The sequence below is a fragment of the Leuresthes tenuis genome, unplaced genomic scaffold (assembly GCF_036924035.1).
Source record: "Leuresthes tenuis unplaced genomic scaffold, fLeuTen1.0.hap1 SCAF_9, whole genome shotgun sequence".
NCBI classification, from domain to species: domain Eukaryota; kingdom Metazoa; phylum Chordata; class Actinopteri; order Atheriniformes; family Atherinopsidae; genus Leuresthes; species Leuresthes tenuis.
The window spans coordinates 11642275-11668238 of NW_027325363.1; the positions used below are offsets into that span (position 1 = coordinate 11642275).

The 25964-nt window shown below is 37.2% G+C and overlaps 3 protein-coding genes across 3 annotated transcripts; all 3 read right to left on the reverse strand.

Moving 5' to 3' along the window:
* LOC140314770 (extracellular calcium-sensing receptor-like) lies at nucleotides 1-3124 on the reverse strand. The gene is made up of 6 exons (XM_072393129.1): nucleotides 3021-3124; nucleotides 2600-2885; nucleotides 1682-2503; nucleotides 1356-1577; nucleotides 1137-1260; nucleotides 1-902 (listed from the first exon to the last, which is right to left on the reverse strand). The coding sequence occupies exons 1-6, from the start codon at nucleotides 3107-3109 to the stop codon at nucleotides 1-3; spliced, it is 2445 nt and encodes an 814-aa protein (XP_072249230.1). The 5' UTR covers nucleotides 3110-3124.
* Nucleotides 3125-6568: 3444 nt separating this feature from the next.
* Nucleotides 6569-9700, reverse strand: LOC140313714 (extracellular calcium-sensing receptor-like). Its single transcript, XM_072391706.1, has 5 exons — nucleotides 9464-9700; nucleotides 8570-9373; nucleotides 7916-8146; nucleotides 7691-7814; nucleotides 6569-7556 (listed from the first exon to the last, which is right to left on the reverse strand). The coding sequence occupies exons 1-5, from the start codon at nucleotides 9698-9700 to the stop codon at nucleotides 6643-6645; spliced, it is 2310 nt and encodes a 769-aa protein (XP_072247807.1). The 3' UTR covers nucleotides 6569-6642.
* Nucleotides 9701-21533: 11833 nt separating this feature from the next.
* On the reverse strand, nucleotides 21534-24282 carry LOC140313716 (extracellular calcium-sensing receptor). Its single transcript, XM_072391707.1, has 5 exons — nucleotides 24001-24282; nucleotides 23081-23887; nucleotides 22774-23001; nucleotides 22547-22670; nucleotides 21534-22453 (listed from the first exon to the last, which is right to left on the reverse strand). Exons 1-5 carry the CDS (start codon nucleotides 24253-24255, stop codon nucleotides 21534-21536), a joined length of 2334 nt encoding a protein of 777 aa, XP_072247808.1. The 5' UTR covers nucleotides 24256-24282.
* Nucleotides 24283-25964: the final 1682 nt, after the last annotated feature.

Here is a 25964-nt window from a genome sequence, read left to right on the forward strand (position 1 = left end):
TTACAATTTTTTTTCCATGACACGTTTCTTGGTGTTTTTATGCGGCTTGATCAGTATTATATAACATTTAGGTGCAAAAATGCTTATCAGCAAGCCAAATGCTGATGACAGAATAGCAAATATTTCCACAGCTACAGTGAACTTTCCAGGAGAGCTGATGTAGGCAGGGATGAAGGTGATCCAGACAGCACAGAATATCAACATGCTGAAAGTGATGAATTTGGCTTCATTAAAGTTATCAGGCAACTTTCTTGCTAGAAATGCAAGAACCAAACATATTACCGCGAGGATCCCTATGTATCCCAACACTGCATAGAAGGCAGCGTCAGAGCCTGTGCTACATTCTAAAACTATCTTCTTATTGCTATATCTGAAAACCTTATCTGGCAAAGGAGGATTGAGCTTTAGCCACAATGTACAAATAACTATTTGAATCAAAGTGCAGGAGCAAACAATAATCCTTTGCTGTGCGGGACCAAACTTTCCAATTGCTTTATTACTGGGATGTGTGGCTCTGAAAGCTGTTACAACAACAATGGTTTTTCCCAAAATACAAGAAATGCAGAGAGCAAATGTCACACCAAAAACTGTGTGGCGCAGCATGCATGTCAAGACTGTCGGCCTGCCTATGAAGGTGAGAGGGCAGAGAAAGCACAAGAAAAGAGAAAACAACAGGAAGCAGCTCAGCTCTGAGTTGCTGGCCTTTACTACAGGAGTTTCTCTGTAGTGGATAAAAACCATCATCGTGACCAGTGACATGAAGGCTCCTAACAAGGATACAACTGTGAGAGCTATTCCCATCGGCTCGTGGTACGACAGGAACTCAATCATTTTGGGAATGCACTCATTTTTTCTGTCATTGGACCAATATTCCTGTGGACAGGGAACGCAGTCTGTTGCACCTGTTGAGAATAAACATAGAGTGCATCTGGACAACACGTTTTCAGAATTTTTTTTACAATAAATATTGTTCGTATTAGTTTATAGTTTATTGTTAGCTATACATACTTTAAACCTAAGGGAAATTCATTAAGTGCAGTAACATAAAATAGATTAAATGCAGTAATTAAATGCAACTCTAAACATATGATGCATGTGTAGTTCAGTATGCCATACACACTTTAATGTCTGTCTACCTGATGAATTAGATATAGTTCCATCAGCACAAGGAAGGCAATCAAAACAGCATGTGGGTTTTCCCTTAATCTGAGCTTTCCTGGTTCCTACTGGACATGTATGAGAGCACACTGATGTAGGAACCTGAGGGAAAAAAAAATCAAACTGTAGAAATACTCTTGTGATTTAACATGGCTCACATGATATTCGGTGAATGAAAAAAAACTTGTCACAGTTACCTTTTTGCCTGTCCTCCACACTATCTTTTCCTCCTGTATGCTGAGCTTATAATCACCATTTTCATCAGATGCAAAATGGCCCAGTGTTACATGTTGCACCTGCCCATTTTTCAGCTGCCAGTTAATAATATCATAAGAAGCAGGAGGGTCACCATTTTTATCAAAAAACACATTATCTCCAAACTGATCCCTAAAGTTCACCCTCTGTAGATGATAAGCCACCTGTGAAAAATTAGAAATAATCTGTCATTTATTTAAAACAAATATCTTAATATTTATTTACAAATATTTGGAAGCGTTTTCAGTTTATTTGCAGTATTTCTCACCTCTTTAGGCTGAATTTTTGATACATCTAAACATGGCGGCCGCACTGTTTTTTCTCCAGCTGGTTGGCAGAATACCAGTTGATGAAGGGCATGTGCAATAGCATACACAGCTTTATACACATTATAGGCTACTCTGAGCTGTGTGACATTGAAGAACACATCCTGGGAATCCATTAATGTCTCATTGCCTGCACATATTTTGTTTGTTTTCCCTGCATTTGTATCAGGTGAATCCACTCTACAACCCACCATTATCTCCCAGAAATCCTTCACAAATGCTGCACTTGGATCTGTGTAAGGACTAATAGCTGTGAGAAATGGTTTTAGTTTTGGGATTGCCATCTTCTGCACCACAAATCCCAGAGCTCCACCAAAAGCTTGGTACATTTCAGGTGTGGAGGGCTGTGGTGCTGTTATCCATGCTTCACTAGCAAGCCACTGAATTCCTGTAATGTTATGTTTCACTACCTCTTTCATCAAAGGGGAAAAGTCACCCTCTGGAGCAAAAGCCAGAATTACTTTAACAGTTGATCGTTTGATCATTTCCAAAACAACCAGTATTTTATCCCTTGAGTATGTACGTGCAACTGTTCCAACAAAAGCCACACAAACCCCAAGTCTTTTAACCTCTTCAGTAAATGCAAGAACCCCGTTTCGGCCATAATCATTGTCTGACTGTATTGCTCCAATCCACTCCCAACCAAAATGTTTGACCAAAGCTGCCAAAGCTTTTGCCTGGAAGTAATCGCTGGGGATTGTCCGAAAAAAGGTAGGGTATTTAGCTCTGTCACTCAGGCAGGCACATGTTGAGAAATAACTCACCTAGAAAAGAAACCACAAAAAAAGAGAAAAAACTTTGAGCAAAACAATAAATACAAGAATATTGCAGAGTGTGCAAAACAAAATGTCACTACTTACTATTGGCACTTGAAACGGTCCAAGAGTTCCAGCCACTGCTATGGACTGAGATGATCCTGCCTCTGCTATGACAGCAGATATTGTTGGAAGACAGGAAGAAGATATTTCTTTTTCCACTGGTCTACTGGCCAGCGTTAAAGCAGCTCGTAAAGTATTAGTAGGAGATGAACATGAATTAAGAATCCTATAGCCAAGAGATATTTCAGGAAGGAGTGTAGGATTTCTGTTGATTTCTTCAATTGCAAATATCATCACTTGGGTCCATCGAAAAGCTCGCAGATCAAACCTAAGAAGGTTGGCCATTGTAATGTGTTATAAAATTACAAAGACGATCCTGTGCAGAACATGTACAAATAATACCAAACTTGCTGGATATTAATGATGAAATATGCAGAGAAAAGTCTGATACATAAAAACTTACAATGCACACTTCACTCCAGGTGGCTCCTTCTCAAAGGTAGCAGTGCTACCGATCTCTTTGTTCAAAACTGGAAAAATTCCTCCTATCATTATGTCACCTTCTTTGAACAAACTTGGCATATTAAATTTGCCAAAAACCACACAACAAGTAACTGTGTTCATGTAAAGAACACACAGAAATACAAGAGTAGCTCTTTGCATGTTTGTAATGCTTGATGAAATGAAGATGAGTGCACAGCTCTTCTGATATAATAGATGTTGGTAGATGTGCTCTCATCATGGAAGATTCATTTATTTCCCACAAGACACAGGGATTATTGGTAATGTCAGCACAAAAGGGAGGTGACTGCAAAATAGAAGGGGTCAATTAACTATGGTAAAACTCATAGGCCATGTTCACTATGTAGTCCAATATGTACCCAGCACGGCCATTGGTTTGCACAACAATGTTCTCAGTTTAACTTTAGTGGAACTTTGTTTATATTTGTTACACTTTGTCATTTGACCTTAGTACAACATTCTGACTGAGAAGTAAATTAGGCTTTCAGGGAGCATCCATTTTTGGTTCCCCAGAAAACCTTATCTTCCTTCATTATTCTGACATTAGGTGTGCTCTACGACATTTAAGATGTGTTTTTTTGTGTTTTTGAGCTTCTATAACAGTCTGTTACAATTGAGTTATTTGTCTTTTTGCCATTCAGTGTGTGGTAACTATACAGAAACCTGAGTATAGTCAGTCAAAATAAAAGTGTTTGACTTACCCGCTGCAAATGAGAGCTTCAGGGACATTAACACTTTTTTACTATGTAATAGGTAAACCTTGTGCTACTTTTATAACTCCAGCCTCAAGCTCAGATTTTAACTTGTGATTTCTTGGCACAGAATATTGAATGAATATTGATGAGTAGGTTGTTGAATATAACATCTCTGCAAAACAATGCACATCAATCTTCAACATAAAGTCAAATATTTTAGTTCTGTGCATTATGTTGGTAATTATATGATTTAGTATGTTTAGACTATATAGTTATAATTTAATGTATGAGAAAAAAAAACTACATTTCATTTTTTTTATTTTGTATATAAATCTCAAATCTTTATTTTGCGGTCCCTCACAGAAACGTTCAGCGTGTCAACTGCTTGAGGCTTCATGCACACTCACAAAATGAATGCCATTTTTTACTCACTGTTCAGCATGCACAAGAAATGGACATGGCGTGAGGACCATCCCACAACCCTTTATTTGGCACTTGTCATCTCCCAGTCCAAAATTACAACTATTTTTCTCTTTACAGAAGTTTGCAAAAATAATGTGTCTATTCCAGTTACTGTGCCATGTTTATGAAAAATCTCATGAGCAGATACACAATTAGTTTTGATTATTTAATGAAGGTTAAGTTGTTTATCAGAAAGCCCACTTGGCCTCATCCTTTCCAGTTAACAGTTACTGGTACTTTAATTGAGCAGTCAGATGCTATTAAGTCCACAATATCCAGATTCTTAGTGCACTTATTGCTTAGTGCAATGAAAAATGTTGAAAATTACTTCAAACAGCTGACATGCTTTTACCCTGTGCAACATTCAAAATTGCCAGTAAACTAGATGTTTTTCTCTGTTTATGTGAGACTAATGATGGGTTGTCAGAACTGCAGTTTTCCAGCACACACAGGAGGCGAGGCACAGCTATCCATCTCTCCAGAGATGGAAACTCCCCAACAAATACATCTGCTATACAGTCTTGTTTGGATATGATACACAGATTATGGAAAAATTAGAAAAAAAACTGGTATGCTGACTCATTTCACCAAGTACATCATTCATCCTCTTCAACTCTTTGCAAATCTAAATCATAGCATTAATAATTTTGTTCTGTGACTTCGGCACAGAATTTATAAACTTGAACAGACAACTTGGCCTCCACAGGTGCTCCAGGCACAGCAGGTTCCCAAGAGAGAGCACAGTCGTACTCTGATGATTACCCCCTCCTTTTGCCTGATGTGGATCAGTTTGTGGTTTGGTAGTGAATATATTTACATTGTTTCACTGTGACCACCCTGCTTACTGTTCGTAAATACATTTTTTATATGTTGAAAAGCAGCCACCCACTCATCGTGTGCCATTAGCCACACTCTGCTGATATGTCCTTTTCTTTATATCCATTTAATTGTCAGTCTTTTCTTCAATTATAGCGTCTGTTTGTCTGAGTCGGCTTCATAAACTGTGAGTGTGACACTGCCTATCCATCATCTGTTTGCTACAGAGGAAATTCATTTAAAATCAAAAACATTGTTTCTGTCTTCCACCTCAGCGATCAGCACTTAGGTCTAACACTCAGTTAAGTTCCTCTTGGTCTTTGCTGTATCATTTGCTTTTTTTTCTTATTGAACAATAAGTGATAGGAGGGGTGCATTATAATACTTTGCATATTCATCCTTGGGAGAAACAAAGGCAGAGTTAATGTCCTGAGCATGTGCCCTCAATTTAATGTTCATTGAGATTTATAGAGGTTATGTGAACAGAACAGAATTTAAAGCACCAATTAAAACACTTCAATCGGTGTCATCATACATCACATAATACATCTTTTGATTAACACATGTATAAACTGTGTCTATGACTCATCGAATATTGACTCTGTGAAGTATGGCAAATTTAGAGGAGTTATTATAAAATGATGTCTATGTGCGGTGTATGCAAAAATAGTTTAAAAGCTTTAAAATATAATCTAATCTTTATAGATTATATTTCAGAAAGCAAGAAAAATAAAAAAGCTTCCAGATAAAGCGAAACAATTTGACCTATTAAGGGTAAATGTTTTAACGTCCTTATCACCTTTAACCTAGTTAGACCTGGGTAGCACTTGATTCAACATGCATAAAAAGATTCAAATAAGTACCATGTACAATAGTGCTTCACTTAACCCACTAAACTTGATTTAATATTTTAATAATTAATAAAAAACAGTACATTGGTGCTTGACCTGTATGAATATTCAGCTCAAATCAAATGTGAAACAAACAATTGAATGATAAAATGGTTCAGCAAATTACTTAATAGAATACACACTCTGCCTTTACTTTCACTTTGTTTGACATTATTTCCTTGTTGACAATACACATTTGTGCTTATACTTTAGACTATTAAGAAAAGGCACTGTGGCATTCTCTGTTGAGATTTGTGTGACTTATGTGGTAGTCTGAGATGCTATTATAGATTCAAAATTATTTAGATTTTGAAATAGTTGTATTTTTGTGTTGCACCCTTTTGTGTATTTTCACCAATCCATGCCCTGTTCGACATGATAATGTCCACTGTGTTGCTAGGACTATTTGGTGGTAGCCAATTAAAACTATGGATTAAGTTTTCTCTTCACTTTAATTACCTCTGTGTTTCTTGAAAGCTGATATATTTTGCTTGAATTTCATTATAATTCATTTGGGAATGCAAATAAAAGAAAACACAAAAATCTCATTATCTCAGGGTTTTCAGTTTATTCAACATGTCACAGATAGTTACAGCAATGACCTTTGCAGCTACAGTTTCTGTTCGACTATGCTGTAGAGTTGTTTAATGTGCACGAACATCAGGGCAACTACTTTACGACATCCCTTTTAAATTCTTAACTAAAGTGTTCTTGGTGGTATTTTTCCCATTATGTGCTTTTTACAGTTTTGTTCTGGTCTGAATATGATAATATAGCATTTTGGAACAAAAATGCTAATTAGCAAACCAAAACTGGAGGCCAGAATTGCAAATATCTCCATAGCTACAGTGAATTTCCCTGGAGAGCTAACATACGCTGGGATAAATGTGATCCAGACTGAACAGAATATCAGCATGCTGAAAGTGATCAGTTTGGCCTCATTAAAGCTGTCTGGCAGCTTCCTAGCAAGAAAAGCAAATATAAAACACAAGACAGCGAGAAGTCCAATATAACCCAGCACAGCCCAGAATCCGACCGCTGAACCTAGGGCACACTCTAAAATGATCCTGTCTTTGTAGTACTGCATGTTCAGATTGGGGAATGGGGGGTCTATTGTGAGCCAAAGTATACAAATAACAACCTGTATGAGGGTGGAGCTCAGAACACTGAGCCTCTGCTGCACAGGCCCAAACCATTTCATCACATTACTGCCTGGAAGCGTTGCCCTGAAGGCAATTAAGACCATAAGTGTTTTCCCCAGAACACAAGAAATGCAGAGGACAAAGGTAATGCTGAATGCAGTGTGTCGCAGCATGCAGGACCATTTAGTGGGCTGACCAATGAAGGTCAGGGAACACAGGAAACACAGTTTTAATGAAAACAGCAGCAGGAAGCTCAGCTCAGAGTTGTTAGCTCTTACAATGGGAGTTTCCTTATGAGTAAAAAATATTGTTGATATCAGAAGGGATAAAAACACTCCAATTACACCAAATCCAGTTAGAAGTGCCCCCATGACCTCATTATAGGAAAGGTATTCAGTTGGTTTTAGAATACACTGGTCTCTCTTTTCATTGGGCCAAAATTCAGGCGGACAGATCAAACAGTCCAGAGAATCTGTGTAAGATATTAAAATGTAGACAGCAATGAGATAAAGTTAAAACTCATCTCAAATGCATTATTCTTCTATCTTTTATATATATTTTTACAGCAGTTTGCCAGAATGAGTTCTATATGAAATCCTTACTCACTTGTCTGATTACTAATTGTTCCTTCAGGGCATTCAAAGCAGTCGAAGCAGCATACAGGCTTGTTCTTGTTTAATGCCTTTCGAGTCCCTGGAGGACACGGTTCTCTGCAAACAGACCTTGGCACCTGATAATGCAAAACACAGGATGTTAAAATTCAGTAATGCAAAGAAAATATTGGCTGTCACTCAGCTGTGACAGAGAGTTACTTATTATTGCAAAAATGACCTCATCTGTGTTGTCTCTCCAAACTATTTTGGCAACTTTTTTTAGGTTGAATTTCTTCTCTGCAGTTAGAGAATCATCATATTGACCGACCGTTATTATTTCAACAGAGCCATCTTCTTTCATTTGCCAGTTCACCAGGTCGTATCGAGCAACCGAGTCACCATTAACGTCAAAGAAAACCTTGGCTCCATTCTTTGTTGTGAAGTTCACATACTTCAGGTGTTCAAACACCTACAGAGAGACATTCAGCACATTTTATATTAATTAAACTTAATAACTAAAATCACGATTAATCACATTTTTCCATAGTTAACGCACGAATAACCTCTATATTAAAAATATAGAATTAGAATAAAACAAACACAAAGAAAAAATTTCTTTTATATTCTATTTCTTCTTTCAAATAAAAAAGTGCATTGTAAGGCCACGATGAATTGCGATAAAAAAAAATGAACACGTTATTTTTTCAATTAATCGCATCGCGATTAACGCGTTAACTATGACAGCCCTATTAATAACAAATAACATACTGTTACAGTTCCCTCAGATCAATAGATCAATTTTTTTTTCTCTAAATTAACTAAAATGAATGAACCACAATGAATATACTAAATAGTATATATACTGTAGCAATATATATTTGTCCATACTCACTAGTTTAGGCTGTACTTCATCTTTGTTCACACAGGGTTTTCCAGTGGTAGGATTTAAGCCATTCTGACACTGCAGTAATGCATGAAGAGCATATGCTACAGAGTACACAGCCTTGTATACATTATTCTCTGCTGTGAAATGTGTCACATCTGTGTAATGATTTGAGACTGTCTGTAAATCCTCCATACCAGTGCACATTGTTGAGGAATTGGATGGAGAGAAGCTGCAGCCAAAGAAATTCTCCCATAAAGCTTTAATTATCACACTCTGTGGTTCATCAGAGGGTTTCAAACTGAGGAGGAATTCATCAAGACCTGGTATGGATGCCCGAGGGAGGGCAAAGCCCATTGCCCCTTGTAAAATGTGCTTTCTCTCAGGTGAGGCAAGTTCTGTTTGTGTGATCCAAGATTCACTGCCAACCCACTGTTTTCCAGTGATGTTAAAAGCCTCCATTTTCAACAGAAATGATTTGGCATAAAACGAGGACATAAACATCAGCACCACCTTTGATGAGGATTTCCTCAGTGCCTCCACAATAACATCAAACTTTTCTTGCCGTACCCTACTGTAAACTAATCTGTATTCAATACAAATCCCCTCCTCTTCTGCTTCCTTCACAAAGTTAGCTGTAGCTATATCTGCATATGTGCCATAAGAAAATACAATCCCCACCCAGCGCCAGTCAAAGTATTTCATAAGCTGCACCAAAGCAGTGCTTTGGAAACGGTCACTTGGCACAGTTCTGAAGAACGTTGGGTACCGTGTTTTGTCACTCAAACAGGCACAGGTTGACAGGTGGCTCAGCTTAGAAAGAAAAATAGACAAATGAATTACATGTACACAGCACAACTGTATGCATTTTTGAATATGGAAATAAGAAAAACATGTCCTTACCTGTGGCACAGATAGTGAGCTGAGTATGGTGTTTATGTCGTCACTCACTCCAGATGATGAGTGACCTAAAACAGCCAGAGTCTGACCACTACAGCCCTGTGAATCATCCCCATTTACAGCTTCTATAGCTGCTCGAATCAAATTTTCATTCCCACAGCCATTGTACACTTTATATCCCAGACTTACACCAGGAAGGAGCACATTATCTCTGTTGATCTCCTCCACAGTAAACATCATTGTCCTGGCAAACTTCAATTCCCTGTCGTTCCACCTGCAAACGGAGCACAAAGTATTTACATAGTAATTATAAATATATTATTATTACTTTTGATTTTACAACACATCAGCGCAGCATGAAAAACACTTCTGCAAGATATGCATTTATATATGTGACAGCTTTACAAATGTTACATATTTGAGGATATCCACTCACTTTTTGCAGTATGAATATGGCAATGCCTGGTAGCCATAATCTATCAATGTCCTTGAACTTGTTATTGAAAAAACGCCTCCAATAATTAAATCACCTTCTTTAAAAAATTCCATAAATCCTGTCTGCCCCATCATTTTGCAAGTCTGATTTTCAGACTTCATCCTTCCCAGAAGAGTTAATAAGATGATGGTGATCCAAGTCATCATGTAACACCCTCCTACTTCACTTAAGCAATTGTGACCTGAGAGCTGAGCTTTATAGTTTTCTCCTTGCAGTAGTAAATATCCCCAAGCAATGTGAGCACATAAAGAATATTCCATCCATCCATCCATTTTCTATACCCGTTTAATCTGCCGCGAGAGGCGGGGTACACCCTGGACAGGTCATTCAGAATTCTGAAAAGGACAATTTGTTTTTGTATTTGTTTTACTCATTTGTTTTGTTTTGTTTATCATGTAAGGAACAGATCCTGCTCACTGACATGCAGAAAAATAAAGTCTCATTTATTTATTTTTTCTAGACTCTACAATTTCCGATTCCTCTGGAGTTAAAAATGCTGAACATGGCAGGCAGAAAAAGAGCAGGCAGACAAGTCCAGTGCTGGTTGTAAGAGCAATCAAAGCAAATCTGTGGCACAGAAAATCCAATTAACTCAGAGAAGACAAAAGCTATCAGAATTTTAATCTTGGCCTGAAACACACCTGGTTTTCATAACTGATTGTCCCACCTGCTGTTCATTTGTTATTTTCTCCCTTAATATATTTACACGTGGGTTTCAGTTGCCCCTTGTCAGACTATTCCATTATCCATGAATGTGTGTAGTTGTTTTCCCATTGCTTTCAGTTCATCTTTTCATTGAGAGTTAGTATTTTGTTCCCTCTTTCTTTCTGTTACCAATGTTGTTATTGAGGCCTTTAAAAATACACCTCCCGCCCCGGTAGTCCTGCATTTGGGCTTGCTTTTCGCCACTTGACGATTTCAACCACACCTCTCTGTCTTTCTGCTACACTTAAACTTTTAAAAAATTTGTGAACCAATGTTTATTTTACAAACATTTTATTAATCATGTATCTATAACAGTCATTTTTACTGAAGCAATATAACATTTTTAAACAATGTTACAAACTACCAACGTTGACATTGTCAGGTGTTTTGATAGTTGGAGTTGACTCTTCAAGCAGCAGATATAAATTCCACTTCTATCTATGCTCAATAAAGTACGGAATTACTGGTCAGAGTTGCAGGGCCATCTGTGGGTCATCTGTTTGCTGGGAAAAATGTCAGATGTCAGATGCTTTAAGATGATGTTTTTGTGAGAATAAACAGTTTCCCTGCATAGAGGGCAGGTCTACAAAAGTTTCTATTACAATAAATGGACATCGAACATATAGAGTTTCAAACAGTTTTCAAACTTTATTTGACTGTTGATTTCTGTAAATAGGGTTTCTTTGCCATGATGACTATTGAAACAGCTCTTTGTGGATCTCTCTCCCCATGTTCTTACATGCATACTTACAGTTGTGTTTAAAAGATGGCCTCCATGAGGTGAGTTTCATGGATAATGGGATTTTGGTATGTTGTTTCAATTCTTACATAAACCACTTTTGCCAAGTTTAGATTTAGCCATGTTCTGCATTTGGAACAGGACACGAACGTAAGTTTTATTTTATTTTATTTTTCTTTCTTTCACAACGCAAAACTGTCTCTAAAATTTGCTATTTCATTTGAACCAAAGGGGAACTATGAAAGTCCAGTCACTTTTGCCCAGTTTTGCTAAACCACCTCCTGGCCATGTGCATTTGTTTACAACAGAGCCGCGAGTAATCAATTAAAAGAGCGGTAGATGACATTGTAGACTGTGTTGTTTTATATGTGACTTGTGGTACTATCTGTGAGCTACAACAGTAGACCTTGCATGAAAGTGCACTGTTTTAGCTGTGGGGAGTAATAGATAGTAACAAAGTAATAAATGTCTCTGGGGTAAGTTGAGACACCTGTCCCATACACTAAATATTTTAATTATGTGTGTATGTTGTAATTATTACATCACAATTAGATATGTTTATGATTAAAACAAATACTTTCCCCGAAAACAGACGCAATTTAATTAAAAAATAATATAACTGTGTTGATTTAGTGATCTTGATAATGAAAAGTGAATCTTACCCACTCTCTCCTAATTGGCATGCAACCAATTTTATTTAAAAATGTCGCACTGTGGTTGAGCATTTTGCTTGTTGTACATTTTTTTCAGACACTCTTTGAAGATGTCAGCCCTGACAGAAAGAAGTATCCACAATGCTGAAATGTGTAAACTTATTGTTTCTGAATAAGACTTATGTACAAATATTTGTTTTATTGATTTTCCAGTGTGTTGTCAGTCTATTATCATTGGTTTGCTTTATTTCTCATTTTGCAGTTAGGACTTGTTCTGAGTCAATTATTATTATTTTTTTCCCCTTTTTTTCTTTCACCTTGCCTTGCATGCAATTAGTGGCATTGCACACAGTGCACCTCCTCATATTTGGCTATATGAGCATGCATGACTTTACAATGGCCTTGTTGCAGTCCGAAACATCAAATAAAACTCTTCACATTTGGAGTTGAGTATGCGGCGTCCTCCCTTTATCCATGTTTGCTCCTTCACCAGCACCTCCATAAACTGTAGTGTGCGTTACTTTCACTAAAAAAAAACAGACAGACTAACATAAGTTATTGATACCTCAATGAGTTGCACAGACAGTTACAATTTCAGTACACTAAATTGCTTGTCAAAACACTTAAAGGTTTTTGACAACCCTACAAGCTACTAAGCTGCTATGATGACAAGCATCCATATGTTATCAGTTTAATGTAATGTGTATGTCTTCTGACCTCATAATAGTCACATTTCATAGATGTGTGTACTTTTGCTATTCTGAATATAGCAATTCGTTAAGTTCACTGTGTGGGAGTATATTTTACCTTTAAGAGAATGCAGCTATATCTTCTGTTGAACATTTGTTGTACTTATTTTTTTTTAAACAAATGTTGATAATTTCCCTGGTAAGCTATTAAAGATCAATACAAGGGGTAGATGAGGAGTTAGCCTATGGTTGTAACACTTAACCGTTTCCAGATAAATTGATAAACTTCTTGTTCAGACATGGTCTAAAACAAAAAGAGATCAGAAGTGCGCTTTTGTCTTTTGGACACCAAATCAGGTAAGCCCACCTTTTGACAATTATGTCTTGCTGTTTCTGTTAACATTTTAGCTGAAGCTGTTTTAAATGACAACTTTTGAGCTGAAGCCGTTTTAAATGACAACGTTTGAGCTGAAGCCGTTTTAAATGATAATGTTTGAGCTAAAGCCGTTTTAAATGACAACTTTTGAGCTAAAGCCGTTTTAAATGACAACTTTTGAGCTAAAGCCGTTTTAAATGACAACTTTTGAGCTGAAGCCGTTTTAAATGACAACGTTTGAGCTGAAGCCGTTTTAAATGATAATGTTTGAGCTAAAGCCGTTTTAAATGACAACTTTTGAGCTAAAGCCGTTTTAAATGACAACTTTTGAGCTGAAGCCGTTTTATATGAGAACTTTTGAGCTGATGCTGTTGAGTCTGACATTTTTATTCTGAGGCCGTTCATTGTGAAAAGTTTTTTTATAAAGCCTTTTGGTGCGAGTGTGACAGAGGTTTTCCTGAGACCTTATTCCTTTTCATCTGAGGTCTGACGCTGAAGGCTGATCCTGAAGATGTCCTAAAATGTACACCGTATTGGGGCCAATTTTCACATATAAATGTTTTATTCATCATATTGAATTAGAACTATAGAAAGAAATAAAAAAAAAATAGACAACATGGTGTTTACAAATCAGATTCAGTCATTTGTTTTCTTGCACCATTTCAGTTTATTTGTGGGCTGATTACAGAAAAAAATATTTGTAATTGCCTCAAATGCTAAATGTCTTAGTTTACTTTTTACCTCATACATTCATTACATCTGTTATAATGTTTTCAATTCTCAAACTGCACCTATAATGGTGCCTGGGTTTCATTTTACACCTAACAAAAAGAGGCAGAGAACTGACACTGATGGATTTGCATTTGATGTTCACATATGCATAGGAATTGAGTTTTAAAGATTCAGAAGGATACCTAAAAAACAACTTTAAATTAGCCTGATCATCCTAATGACCAGTATATACTGTGTTGGTGTCCTTAAACTTTGTAGGTATGTCACCAGTTTCAGATTACATAAGACAATCAAACAGTTTAGTGTAATGAGAATGGATAAAAGCAACAATTGACGGGAAACAGATACACAGAACAAAGGAGCCAAAAGCTCTATCTGTCCAATTGCAGCCCAGAATCTAAGTATTAAACCCATGCTACTTGCAACATGTATGCCTGTAAACCAGTGTTTCAGGATCTGAGGACCACTAAAAGTCAACAAAATAAACAATGGAGTTATAGGTGTAGGCTGTTCCATGGGATTTAGCATTGTCATCACAGAATACATAACTCTGCAGGCAATTAAAACCTGTACAGTTCTCCCTGGATAATAAAATATGTAAGAAGTAATCACAGACCACTTAGATGGGAGGATGGTGACTGATGGGACAAAATGGTGCAGTGTCAGATTAAAAAACATCACCATTATGGTATTGTTTTCAACAGTAAGACGGACTCTGTTTGACAGTATTTTTAATCTTCTTGTGTAGATTGCAAGCAGCAACACGGCTGCCAGAAAAAATCCTCCAACACCTCTGCTAGAGCCTGTAGGCCGCACACTCCCCACTCTCGTGAAATTAGTCAATCTGATGCTTTCTGTAGATGAAGAAAATCAGAGATGCTACTGAAAGTATGCTACTGTTTAAGAATAGTAAAAGTAGGCTCTTTTTTAAGAATATATTACCTGCTTGTCTTAGAAATATTTCTTTTGAACTGTGTGTTGAATAGGATCTGGAAAGCATCTGTTGATGGAAAATGAAAATGTCAGATCCTGCACAAACATCATAAATTCATACTTATGCGAGTGGGCAAAATTACAATTTACAGGTAGTTTCTGTTAAATTTTTACAATTTTTACCACTTGATTGGAATTGCAAAATATTTGTATATTTTAACAGTCTGCACACAATTACTTTATCACACACGTCACATCATATCAATATAGAAATATAGCACAAACCTGTGAACACTCCCACTCACAGAGGAATGAGTTTGGACCATCCATCTGTGTAGATAAAAGGATACATTTTTTACCGGCTTGTAGAAGCTTCATGGCAAGTAATGCACACTTGGCTGCATTAAAAGACTCAATGTTGTACAGATTATGTTATGTGTCAACATGGATGAGCAGTGATGAAAGTGTGAGGCATTTTGGCCTTACATATTACACACACCTTGATGCAACAGATCCCGTGGAATGTTCTCTTTAATGCTTCAGAGGACGTAGGGCTGATTTGGCTGTCAGACAACATCATGATATTGCATTGTGGAAGCTCAGGTCTAAGTTCTGTGCACAATAAATCCTGCAGGATTTTGATATCAACATTGCGCATCTTACAAAGATCCGTTGTTTTCCAATGATGCACCAGAACAAGGACAATTATGTGGGTGAAGTGAGCCACAGATGTTAGAATTGATGAACAGACATTCCTGTAATTCCACTGTGTGCTGCTGTGATGATCAGATTTTAACTGCGGGGGACAATTACATACAAATGATCATTTAAAAGCAACTGTCATGAGTAGATACACATTTTCGGCATTGGAAAATTCTATTTTGTATGCAAATCAAATTTCACATGCAACATGAATTAATTGGATTTCTTTTCACTTAAATGACTGTAAATCTGGCACTCACCACAGTCGATAGAAAAAGACAGCTGGTCTTTGACAATAAACATACCAAATATTGCAGAACTTCACATTTGTGTATATGTCTGTTTTCCTCCTCAGCATTGACAGTGTCCTTAGTTCTGAAGCTGTTTGCAGATACTATGGGAAATAGAGTACTGTCTATTGTGAACCTCTCACATGTGAAAAACGCCTCTGAGGAAACACTCATTTCAGAAGATCTAAAATTACAAACATAATTTTGTGAAATGACATTGGGAATACGCACTACATTATACATTACATTGCAGTAATCTCACATGTGCTCATCACGTGTTGGCAGACAGAAGACAAGTAGATACAACAAATACAAAAATGTTGGTTCAACATATTTAGTACAAGAGAAGCGTGATAACACAGCTGGGAGACAATTTGTGCATAATTACAGTGAAATTACTTAAAATTGTGTTTGACTCACACAATCGCCCCATGAGATTATTTATTGTGGTTTGAGGGTTCTCACAATGCTGTGTTTAGGCCTATTTAATTCTGTCTGGTTCCCTGCTGAGGATTTGATCAAATTACAACCTAACTGCAGATGAAAACATGGGAAACGATCACATCTCTCCCCAACAAAACAAGGCATGCATTTGACAAATTACGAGAAAATGGAAAATATAGAAAACAAATATTTTACCAGCAAGTTACTCACCTCTTATATGTTAGGGCTGGTTTTGCTTTGCCAATGTCAAGAATGACAGTATTTTTACATGAAGCACTTAAGGCCTTTTTTTCTCCATAATACTCATTCTGACCGAGTTTAGTACATTGGTCCAGGCTGAGCCAAGTGCCAGATGACACGATCCATGTGAACAGAGTAAAGAAGAAAAGTGTGACTGCTGTCATCTCAGAGCTTTGCCTTTGGCACCCACCTTTCATGGAAGAATGTGTTTTATAGCTTCCTCTCTTCATCTGAGGTGTAGGAGGTAACCTGGTGGACCATTCTCAGTGGTCCATGCATTGTTTTTACTAAGACATGAAGAATATAATCCATTAAGATTGTATTTTATTAGAATGCACTTGGGGCCATTTCCCTAAGGAGAATCAATCTTAAACTGTTAACTGAGATTGATTTTGTGAAAAAATTTTTACCAGTAAGCCAGATAAGACACTGTAAATGATATTTAGGATATTAAATAATGATTGTGCCTAGGCAGCAGAAAATGTGAGAGCTACATTTCAGATGTCTAAATGTGATTTCTCTTTGCATTCTGTACTTTACAGTGATAATTTTGACTTGGACCCTTCCTTGGACATTTTGTACAATCAAATTTAAGTGAAAATTCAGGAATTTGTAAATCCCATCTCAGAAACTTATTTGTGAGTTCATTCAGGGCACAGTATAAAAAGTCTTAAAAGTCTTCCCAGAAGTCCCGGACAAACTGACTGCCAGTAAAGTATGAAGGATGGAACCACCTTAGGTGCACCTCATGCCCCAGGATCGGAGTTTGTTTCATAATGAAACTCAGACAGCTCAAAGAGATGTTGTGTCCTTCAATGTGAGTCAGAAGACAATAGTCTCAAAATTGTGGTCTTCACTTTTGTTACTTATAGCCTGTTTACTATTAAAACTCTGCACTTATCCAGGTTTTTTAGGGCCCTGTTCCAATGGAGGTCACTGGCAACATTTCAGAAGAAAAAAGGTATGCAGTAGTTAAGCTGTGCAAATAAATAAATAGATTAATAAGAATAAGATCCCAATTCTGGAAACTTTGGGATGCTATGTAAATGTAAATGAAAAAGACAGAATGATTTGTTATTCTCATAAAACAATACTCATAATAGAATGTAGTAAACACATCTTATGTTGAAAGTGAAACATTTTACTATTTCATGAAAAAAATGAGCTCATCTTGAATTTGATGGCAGCAACATATCTCAAAAAAGTTGGAACAGGGGCAACAAATGGCTGGAAAAGTATGTGGTACTGAATAGACACAGATGGACAGACATGTTGCAATTAATTCAGATATTGACAACATGTCAATAACAAGATTGAATGTAAAAAAACATGTTAGGCATGTGTTTCACAAGTAAAGATAAGCAGAGGGTCAGCAGTCTTCGAAAAACTGCATCCATAAATTGTAGGGATATTTCAGAATAATTTTCCTTGATATATAATTATGAAGACTCTAAATATTTAATAATTTACAGTACATAATGCCATCCAGACAATCTGGAGAGATCTCTTTTTGTAAGGGACACAGCCAAAAATCAGTTTTGTATGCCCTTGATCTTTGGGCCCTGTCATGGACTCAGGAACACTTCCAGAAATCATAGTCTGTGACCACAGTTCACCATGCCATACACAAATGCAGGTTAAAGCTCTATCATGTAAAGAAGAAGCCACACGCAGAATGATCTGATAATGCTGCCATCAAAGCTCATTTTAAATGGACCGAGGAAAAGTGAAACGATTGTATGTGGGTCCATTCGCAACCTGCACATCTGAAAAGGCAACACCAATGCTGAAAAGTTTATAGAGCTTTTAGAGCAACATATGCTATATATTGCAAAACATTACATCGTTTTTACCTATATTTCACAAAGCATCTCAACCTTTTTGTAACTGACTGGCTGTACACCAAGTTTGATAGTTGAAGCTGTCCCCTCACATAAAGTCACCAGCTATGCTCAGTGAAGATTGTCACACTGTCTCATGTAACCTCCACTCAGAAGTAATTATTGTGATCAGAAGAAACCGCAAGACCAGAGACTAGACTGCTCTGCTCTGCAAGCTGTTCTCATTAACTTTGCCCATATAACAGTTCTACAAATGAAAAAAGCTGGCTTTTAGTGTACGAGAAATTGAAAACCAAAAAATTTAATATGTTTGAAGTAGACACAAAATGCATATATCTATGTCTCTTATGTCTGGTGTTTTAATTTGAGTGTTGTGTCAAATACTATGAATGATGTGAAAATAAAGATACAGTTTTAAAGCTGTTAATCTCAAATCAAATACTGAACAACTTCAATGTGAAGTTAGTTCCCTCAGTTCTTAAAACTGTTTGATTTGAATTGCTCCTTGATGAAATTTGGAGGGGTAACTTCTCTCTAAGTCTTTACATTGATAATGTTTTTACCATGGATTTTTGGACCTTCCCACTCACTTATTGGAATTGCCTTCTACCAGCTATCTCTTGTAGAATTTCCTTTTGATATTAGCATGAAAAACGAAAAAATTATTTTTATAAATGGGTGATTTAATCAAACAGGGCTGGAAGTGACATAGTATGGCTGTATGTGGCCCTGTTGCAGCTGGTTAAAGCAGGGCAACAGTTGAGGACTTCCTGGGATTTAGCAACAAGTTGCTTTTAAGTATCCTTTAGCTTCAAGAAAGCATTATCATTACAACACAGTGTGACATGCAGAAAGAAGGTTTCTGTTTCATTATTTCACACACCCTGTCTAACTTTGTCACATCTCTAAAGTATTAAGTTAGTCCATCAGTTTCAGTCCAAAGTAACAATGAAATTAGACAATCTTACGAATCTCATGCCACATGTTTTTTTTATGTTTTTTTGGATCTTCAGACCTCTCTGATTTATGATTGAGTAACAAGAGACAGTAACTGCCGAAGGATTATTCAATACAAAAAATAAAGAAACATGCATTTTCTGTATTTTTTTAATACATCTATTTTGATCAAGAGTTTGAAACAGGGCCTGTTTTTTAGATTGTTTATTGAACAAGTCAAAGTAGGTCTGAGAGCATAGAAGAGAAAAAAAATAATTAAACAAATACACAGAGGCTGAGAGGCATCAAAACATTCATTAAATGAACATCTATCAGTTACATGTTGTGACAAAGTCGTTAATTAATAAAGGCCTTATCTTTCTGCTTGAAGCAATATGCCACCTGTTGTTCATGTTGTTGTGTAAAAGGATGAAGCAATATGCTGCAATGCTTCATCTCATGTGTCTGTTATTGTTGCTCTTCTGCAGCTGCCCTCTCCCATTGGAGCCAAGCCACTGGGTAATGAAGTCATATGTGCAGCAGATGGGGATTTACTGCTTTCCGCTGTTTTTCTTCTGTGTTGTTTTTGTTTATGTATAACCTTGTGTAACCTTATTTCCTTTTGTATTACATCATTGTATATTTGAACTGGAGTGCAACAGCATCACTTCTTTTTTTTTAAAGAAAAGTAATGGCAACACATTAAACTGTAAGTCAAACTCTGCGTTGAAATTTTATTAGAAACAGCCGAGTTTTATTCAAACCATGTACTCCATCTTGCCCTGAAATAACAACAAAACTAACAACATAACTAATTTTCTTCAGTAATATAATAAAAGTTGCATCTTTAGAGAGTCTGACAATCCTGCTACTGTATTGTCCTCCTGCCCATGTCTATTGAAGTGACTTCTCAAAATAAAAGCCACAATTGATTTTCTCATATTAAGGCTAGAGAGCAAGAGCAGAGCTAGTCTTGAAGGAGAGGAACTCGCCAGCTTGTATTGAGGATGGGAAAGTATACCACTGTGTGAAATCTTCTCCAGCACATCCCAAAGATTCTCAATGAGGTTCGGACTCTGTGGTGTCTCCATGAACACCTCATTCACAGTTAGAACTGGATGAATCCAAACATTGTCATCTTGGAATATGTCTGTGTCATCAGGGAACCAAAAATACACATCCTGTTGCTGAACTTAGAGCTGTGCAGCTGTTGCAAAACCCAGATCATCTGTATATAAAATAAAGTGGTTACTTTCATTGGCCAGGCAGTGTATTTTGTAGAGATAAATTATTGTCTGTGTTTAGCTTGAGTGATCACCAGTGACTGACATTGTTGCCTAATCAAAACTCCCTTAGCTGCAAGTTTTTTTTTTTGTTTGCTTTTTTTACATGTGCTTCTCCTTGCAAATATCCCTGCCAACTCATAGCATTTAAGTGGAAATCAAGGCCATTGTTTAACTTGGCCTTTCTTCAACCGTTCATTTCTGTTTGTGAGCCATCCCCTTTTGTTTGTTATTCAATTTAATTCACATATACCAAACAGACATAAGTCAATACGACACCAGTGTGTTTTAATATGGAATCAGCTGAAGTTACAACAGTGTCACAGGTTAGAGCGGCTTGTTCTCTGATGTCTTGTCTCCCTTACATACATAGAATGATTCACCTGTGTGACTACCTTTTTTGTAGGCTCAGAGGCATATCAGCAGCGGGTCAACTGAATTCTCATTCTGCCTCTGTATGTTCTGCCTAATTAATGCAAAGCTTTAACACTCAACAGTGGCTGATGTCTGATGCCTGTGGTTGTAGTGACAATGAGAAAATTACCTTTGTTTTTCAAGATCACAAGGTGATCATGGTGAGCTTGAAAATGAGTGATTCCTTTGTTGACACCTACAGTAATTTCATTGTTCATTATCTCAATTACTATCATTGTTTACGGCTGAATGCATCTCATGTTAATAACAATTAATATAATTATTCAAAGATAAAGAATAATTATTCAAAGATAAAGAATGGGGAATATGCCAAGAGAACTAAGTTTTATGATCATTATTCTGCCCTAAATAGAATTGTTCAAATGGAGGCAACTAGTTTTGCAATAAGAGCTACTATGTAACAGTTTTTTGCTGTATGAATTTGTTTTCTCTTGGAAAATATTTTTTCACTGCAATTTAAGTATGAACTACAATATGGAAAGCAGCAGCTTAGATTACAGTTTAGATACAATACAAAAACTGCACCAAACAACAAAACTTTAAACCTTAAAACTGAGCATGTCAAATCTGAGAAAAGTGCTAATAATGTACATCAGTTTTAGGTGTCTGTCTCATCATACATTTTTTAGTATTGTGTTCTGGCCTGAACAAAATGATGTAACATTTTGGCATAAAAATGCAGAATATGAGGCCATAGCTGGAGGCTAGAATAGCAAATGTTTCCACAGCATCAGTAAACTTCCCAGGAGAGCTGACATACGCTGGGATAAAGGTGATCCAGACTGTGCAGAATATCAACATGCTGAAAGTGATCAGTTTAGCTTCGTTAAAATTATCAGGCAGTTTTCGACCCAAAAAAGCAAATACAAAACACAATATAGCCAGAAATCCTATGTACCCCAGAACAGCACAGAATCCCACTGCTGAACCAAGAGCACACTGTAAGATGATTATGTCTTTATACAGCAGAGAATTCAAGAAAGGGAAAGGAGGGCTAATAGTTAGCCAGAGTATGCAAATCAAAACCTGTATGAAGGTGAGAGCCAGAACACTGAGTCTCTGCTGTGCAGGCCCAAACCATTTCATCACATTACTGCCTGGAAGGGTTGCTCTGAAAGCTATTAAGACCACTAATGTCTTCCCAAGAACACAAGATATGCAGAGGACAAAGGTGATGCCAAATGCTGTGTGTCGCAGCATGCAGGACCAATCAGATGGTGTTCCAATGAAGGTCAGAGAGCACAAGAAACAGAGAGTCAATGAGAAGAGCAGCAGGAAGCTCAGCTCAGAGTTGTTGGCTCGTACTAGTGGAGTCTCTTTGTGGCAGTAGAAAACAAGTGTTGTGATCATAGTGAGAAAAATTCCCAGCAAAGAAAATAGTGCTATCAGTGTTCCAAGAATTTCATCATAAGCCAAGAATTGTATTGGTTTTGGGATGCAAGCATCTCTTTGTTTGTTGGACCAGTACTCCAGGGGGCAGGTAACACATTGTATTGAATCTGCAAAATGAAAAACAAGGCAGATGGTTACAGATTGAAAATATATGTTTCAGGTCAACAACAATGTTCTGTTTAGGTTTGCTGCTTGTTTACCAGTTACATTACTGATCTCGCCTGCTGGACAGGATATGCAATCATAACAACAGACAGGCTTTCCTTTCTGTAGGATCTTATGAGTTCCTGGAAGGCATCTCTTACTGCAGACTGACATAGGCACCTCAAACACACAAAGATAACTGTATTCAGTTCATATAATAAGAAAAATCAACATCCATTACATTGTTAAGAGCAATTCATAAAATCTGTAGCCTTTATTTCACCTCAGTCATGCCATTACACCAGACAAGTGGGATGTTGTTCATAATGAAATGAAGATCATCTGGAAGAGAAGCATCATAAATGCCAATGGTTTTTCCTTCCATTGTACCTTTGTTTGTAATTTGTAAGTTTACAAGCTCATATCTTGCTGGTGAGTCTCCATTATTGTCAAAAAAAATGTGTTCTCCATTCACAGTTGTGAAATTCACAGCCCTGAGATGTTGGAGGATCTAGTAAGTAAAAAAAGAAAAAGTAAAGAAATTATTCATAATAATATTTTTCTGTCACAATTTACTGGCAGTTTCTCACCTCCCATGGTTGAATGTGTTTCAGGTTAGAGCAACTCTCATTGGACGGGAGCCCTTTACCAGAGTCACATTTAATCAAGTTGTCAAGAGCATGAGCCACTGCATAAACTGATTTGTAAACATTATAGGTGAATCTGACCTCAGATACGTCTGTGAATTGAGAGTTAACATTTTGTAAGCTCTCAAAGCCTCTACATGGCTGGTTGTTCACAGTTTCATTCAGAGAGCAATTGAACACATCTTCCCAGAAATCTCTGACAAACTGACTTCCAGGGAACTGTGAGGGGTGGAGCTGCCTCAAATACTCCTCCAATCCTGGGATCTTAGCTTTGGCGACAGTGAAGCCTAGTGAGCCCACCAGGATGTTGTGTCCCTTGCTGTCTGCCACAGAGGGATCTGTGATCCATGCATCACTGCCAATCCACTGCAGTCCTGTAACGTTATGCTTGTACAACTCAGAAGCTAACAGCTTAATTTCTCTGTGAGACATGAAAGCCATAATCACTTTAGCGGTCGATTGCTCAATTCTCTCTATTATTCTCTGTAAAACATGGGGAGGATCTGTTGATGAAAATGCTTCAGAGTACTCGATGCACACTCCATATTCTTGGGCAGCTTTTATAAATGTTGCAATACCGTTCAAGCCATATTCATTATCCACAGCTACAGCCCCAACCCAGGTCCAACCAAAGTGTTTGACCAGCTTCGCCAGTGCTCTGCTTTGGTAGTAGTCACTGGGAATTGTTCTGAAAAAAGTGGGGTACTCCCTCCTATTGCTCAGGCAGGCACAGGTAGCAAAGTGGCTGATCTACAATGAAATATTCAAACATCTGTTTAGCTGATGTATTGGTTTAGATTTTGCATAGAACCGTAGCCATAATGCCCCACACATCACACAATGGCTGTACACTTTTAACTTACCACAGGTATTTGAAATCTTGCTACAACTTGTGCAAAGGCAATGGTTGGACGTGATCCCGAATGTCCTAAAATAGCTTGAACTGTCTCAGTTTTTGTGCAGTTGCCATCACCAACCTCTTCCTTTAGTCCACTCACAAGTGCCAGTGCAGCTCTCAATATTTCCATGCTTCCACAGCTATCATAAATCTTGTAGCCAAGTTTAATATCTGATAGCATTTCAGGGTTGTTGTTGATTTCATTTATAGCAAAAATCATGGCTTGAGCAAATTTGAATTCTCTAAAATTGAACCTGTGAAGCACAGAATAAAATATGATCTTGATATTTCTGGTTCAATCATTTCAATGAATGAACCTAGTCACATAAATCTTTTAGAAAGACAATACTATGATAAATATGCAGGAGATAATAAATGAAACACAAGGCTAACCATACATACTTGTTGCATTTTCTGAATTCTGGAATTGTCTTAAATGTGTCAATAACGTATTCCGGTCCTGTGCGAAATGAAAAAATGCCTCCAATGAAAAAGTCGCCTGCCTGAGCTAGTTCAGGTGGTTGTGCGAAGCCTTGCAGTCGACACACAGACCTTCCTTTCCCTAACAGAACCAAAAAGAACAGCTCTAATAACAGCATAGTTATGTTCTGTCCTAAAGGCCAGAAAAATAAGCGCTACATCTCATGGCAGGGCTTTATACATATTCAGCAGTGAAGTTTATGCTGTCATGGTTGCAGTTAACCTCTAGAGACCAAGACAAACAAGTTAAGTCTGTATTTTTTTTCTTTCTTTGGTTCTAATTTTATGAACATGTATTAAACTAAAAGAACTTCAAATAAGCTTTTGAAGAAAAGCAAAATGTAAGGAACATTTATGTGACTGTATTATATGTATATTAATACATATTGTATATGGGAAATACATTATTGTAGTAGAAGACAGGTCCTTTAATAACTGCAGATAGAAATCTACTTGATAGACTAGTTAAAAATGACTATATTTTAAAGGAACTGGAACTGAAACTGGATGCCAGAATAGCAAAGATAGCAACCAGAAACACTTAACTTCCCAGGTCAGCTGACATACATTTGGATGAAAGTGATCCATACTGTACCGTATCAGCATAGTAAAGGTGAAAGATTTGGCTTTGTTAAAATTATGAAACCGTTTTCTGAGCCAGAAAAGCAAAAAGTATACCCAAGGAGGTCAAAATACCCATGTACCAATGGACAGCCTGGAAGCTTAAAGGTAAGTCCAGTTGTACCACAGCACACATGCACAAGTACAGGTGCTCACTGAAAATAAATGTACCTATAAAAGTATGTTCTAAAGAAAGCAGGGGGAAACTGTTTCAGTTTTTATCAGAATCAGTTTATTTGGACTTTTGAGGAATCTGAGACATTTGACATTTGTTTTATTAAATCCACCTTCACGGTCTCATAGCTGAAGGAATAAAAAAGCAGTGCTAGTTCTAAACAATGAACCAAGAATATTTTCCTTTTATTTTTTTAATAGTTTATTTCTATAAATTCGAAACTCAACATTGAATAAAATTCTGTCACAAGTCCACGTTTCCATGCATGTTTTTACCCTCTTGTGTCCTTTGTGGCTTTTCCTTGAAGTGTATTGTCTCCCCCTGCTGTGCTTGAGTGTTAGTGTGAGTGTTAGGTTGGTTGCGGGCGTGGTTGCATCTCTGCTCTGGCAGGTTCTCCAGACACAGGAAAAGCGGTCCCAGAAAACCGTCAAACTACGTCTGCACCCACCTGTTCTGAGAAGAAAGCCTCATCAGAGGACTCAGATTAATGGACTAAATGTTCCTGTCAACCTATCATTGTTATTAAACCTGTTTGGATTTGACCTTCTGTTTGCTGTCTGCTACTTGGGTCCAGAACACAATCCTTGTGATATATTCATTTGTAATGCAAAGAAAGTCAATTCACAGTTTTAATGTTATGATAATAAGATTAA

Bases quoted from the DNA above. Each gene is read 5' to 3' on its own strand.
- LOC140314770 (XM_072393129.1), bottom strand. From the start codon at position 3,109: ATGATAGGAGGAATTTTTCCAGTTTTGAACAAAGAGATCGGTAGCACT. The intron at 2,886-3,020 runs GTAAGTTTTTAT...CAACCTTCTTAG, and splicing joins CCTGGAGTGAAGTGTGCATT to GTTTGATCTGCGAGCTTTTC. The intron at 2,504-2,599 runs GTAAGTAGTGAC...TTTCTTTTCTAG, and splicing joins GACCGTTTCAAGTGCCAATA to GTGAGTTATTTCTCAACATG.
- LOC140313716 (XM_072391707.1), bottom strand. From the start codon at position 24,255: ATGATTTTTGCTATAAATGAAATCAACAACAACCCTGAAATGCTATCA. The intron at 22,671-22,773 runs GTGAAATAAAGG...TGTGTGTTTGAG, and splicing joins GGTGTAATGGCATGACTGAG to GTGCCTATGTCAGTCTGCAG. The intron at 22,454-22,546 runs GTAAACAAGCAG...TTCATTTTGCAG, and splicing joins CGAGATCAGTAATGTAACTG to ATTCAATACAATGTGTTACC.
- LOC140313714 (XM_072391706.1), bottom strand. From the start codon at position 9,700: ATGATGTTTACTGTGGAGGAGATCAACAGAGATAATGTGCTCCTTCCT. The intron at 9,374-9,463 runs GTAAGGACATGT...TTTCTTTCTAAG, and splicing joins GCTCACTATCTGTGCCACAG to CTGAGCCACCTGTCAACCTG. The intron at 7,815-7,915 runs GTCATTTTTGCA...TTGCATTATCAG, and splicing joins GGAGAGACAACACAGATGAG to GTGCCAAGGTCTGTTTGCAG.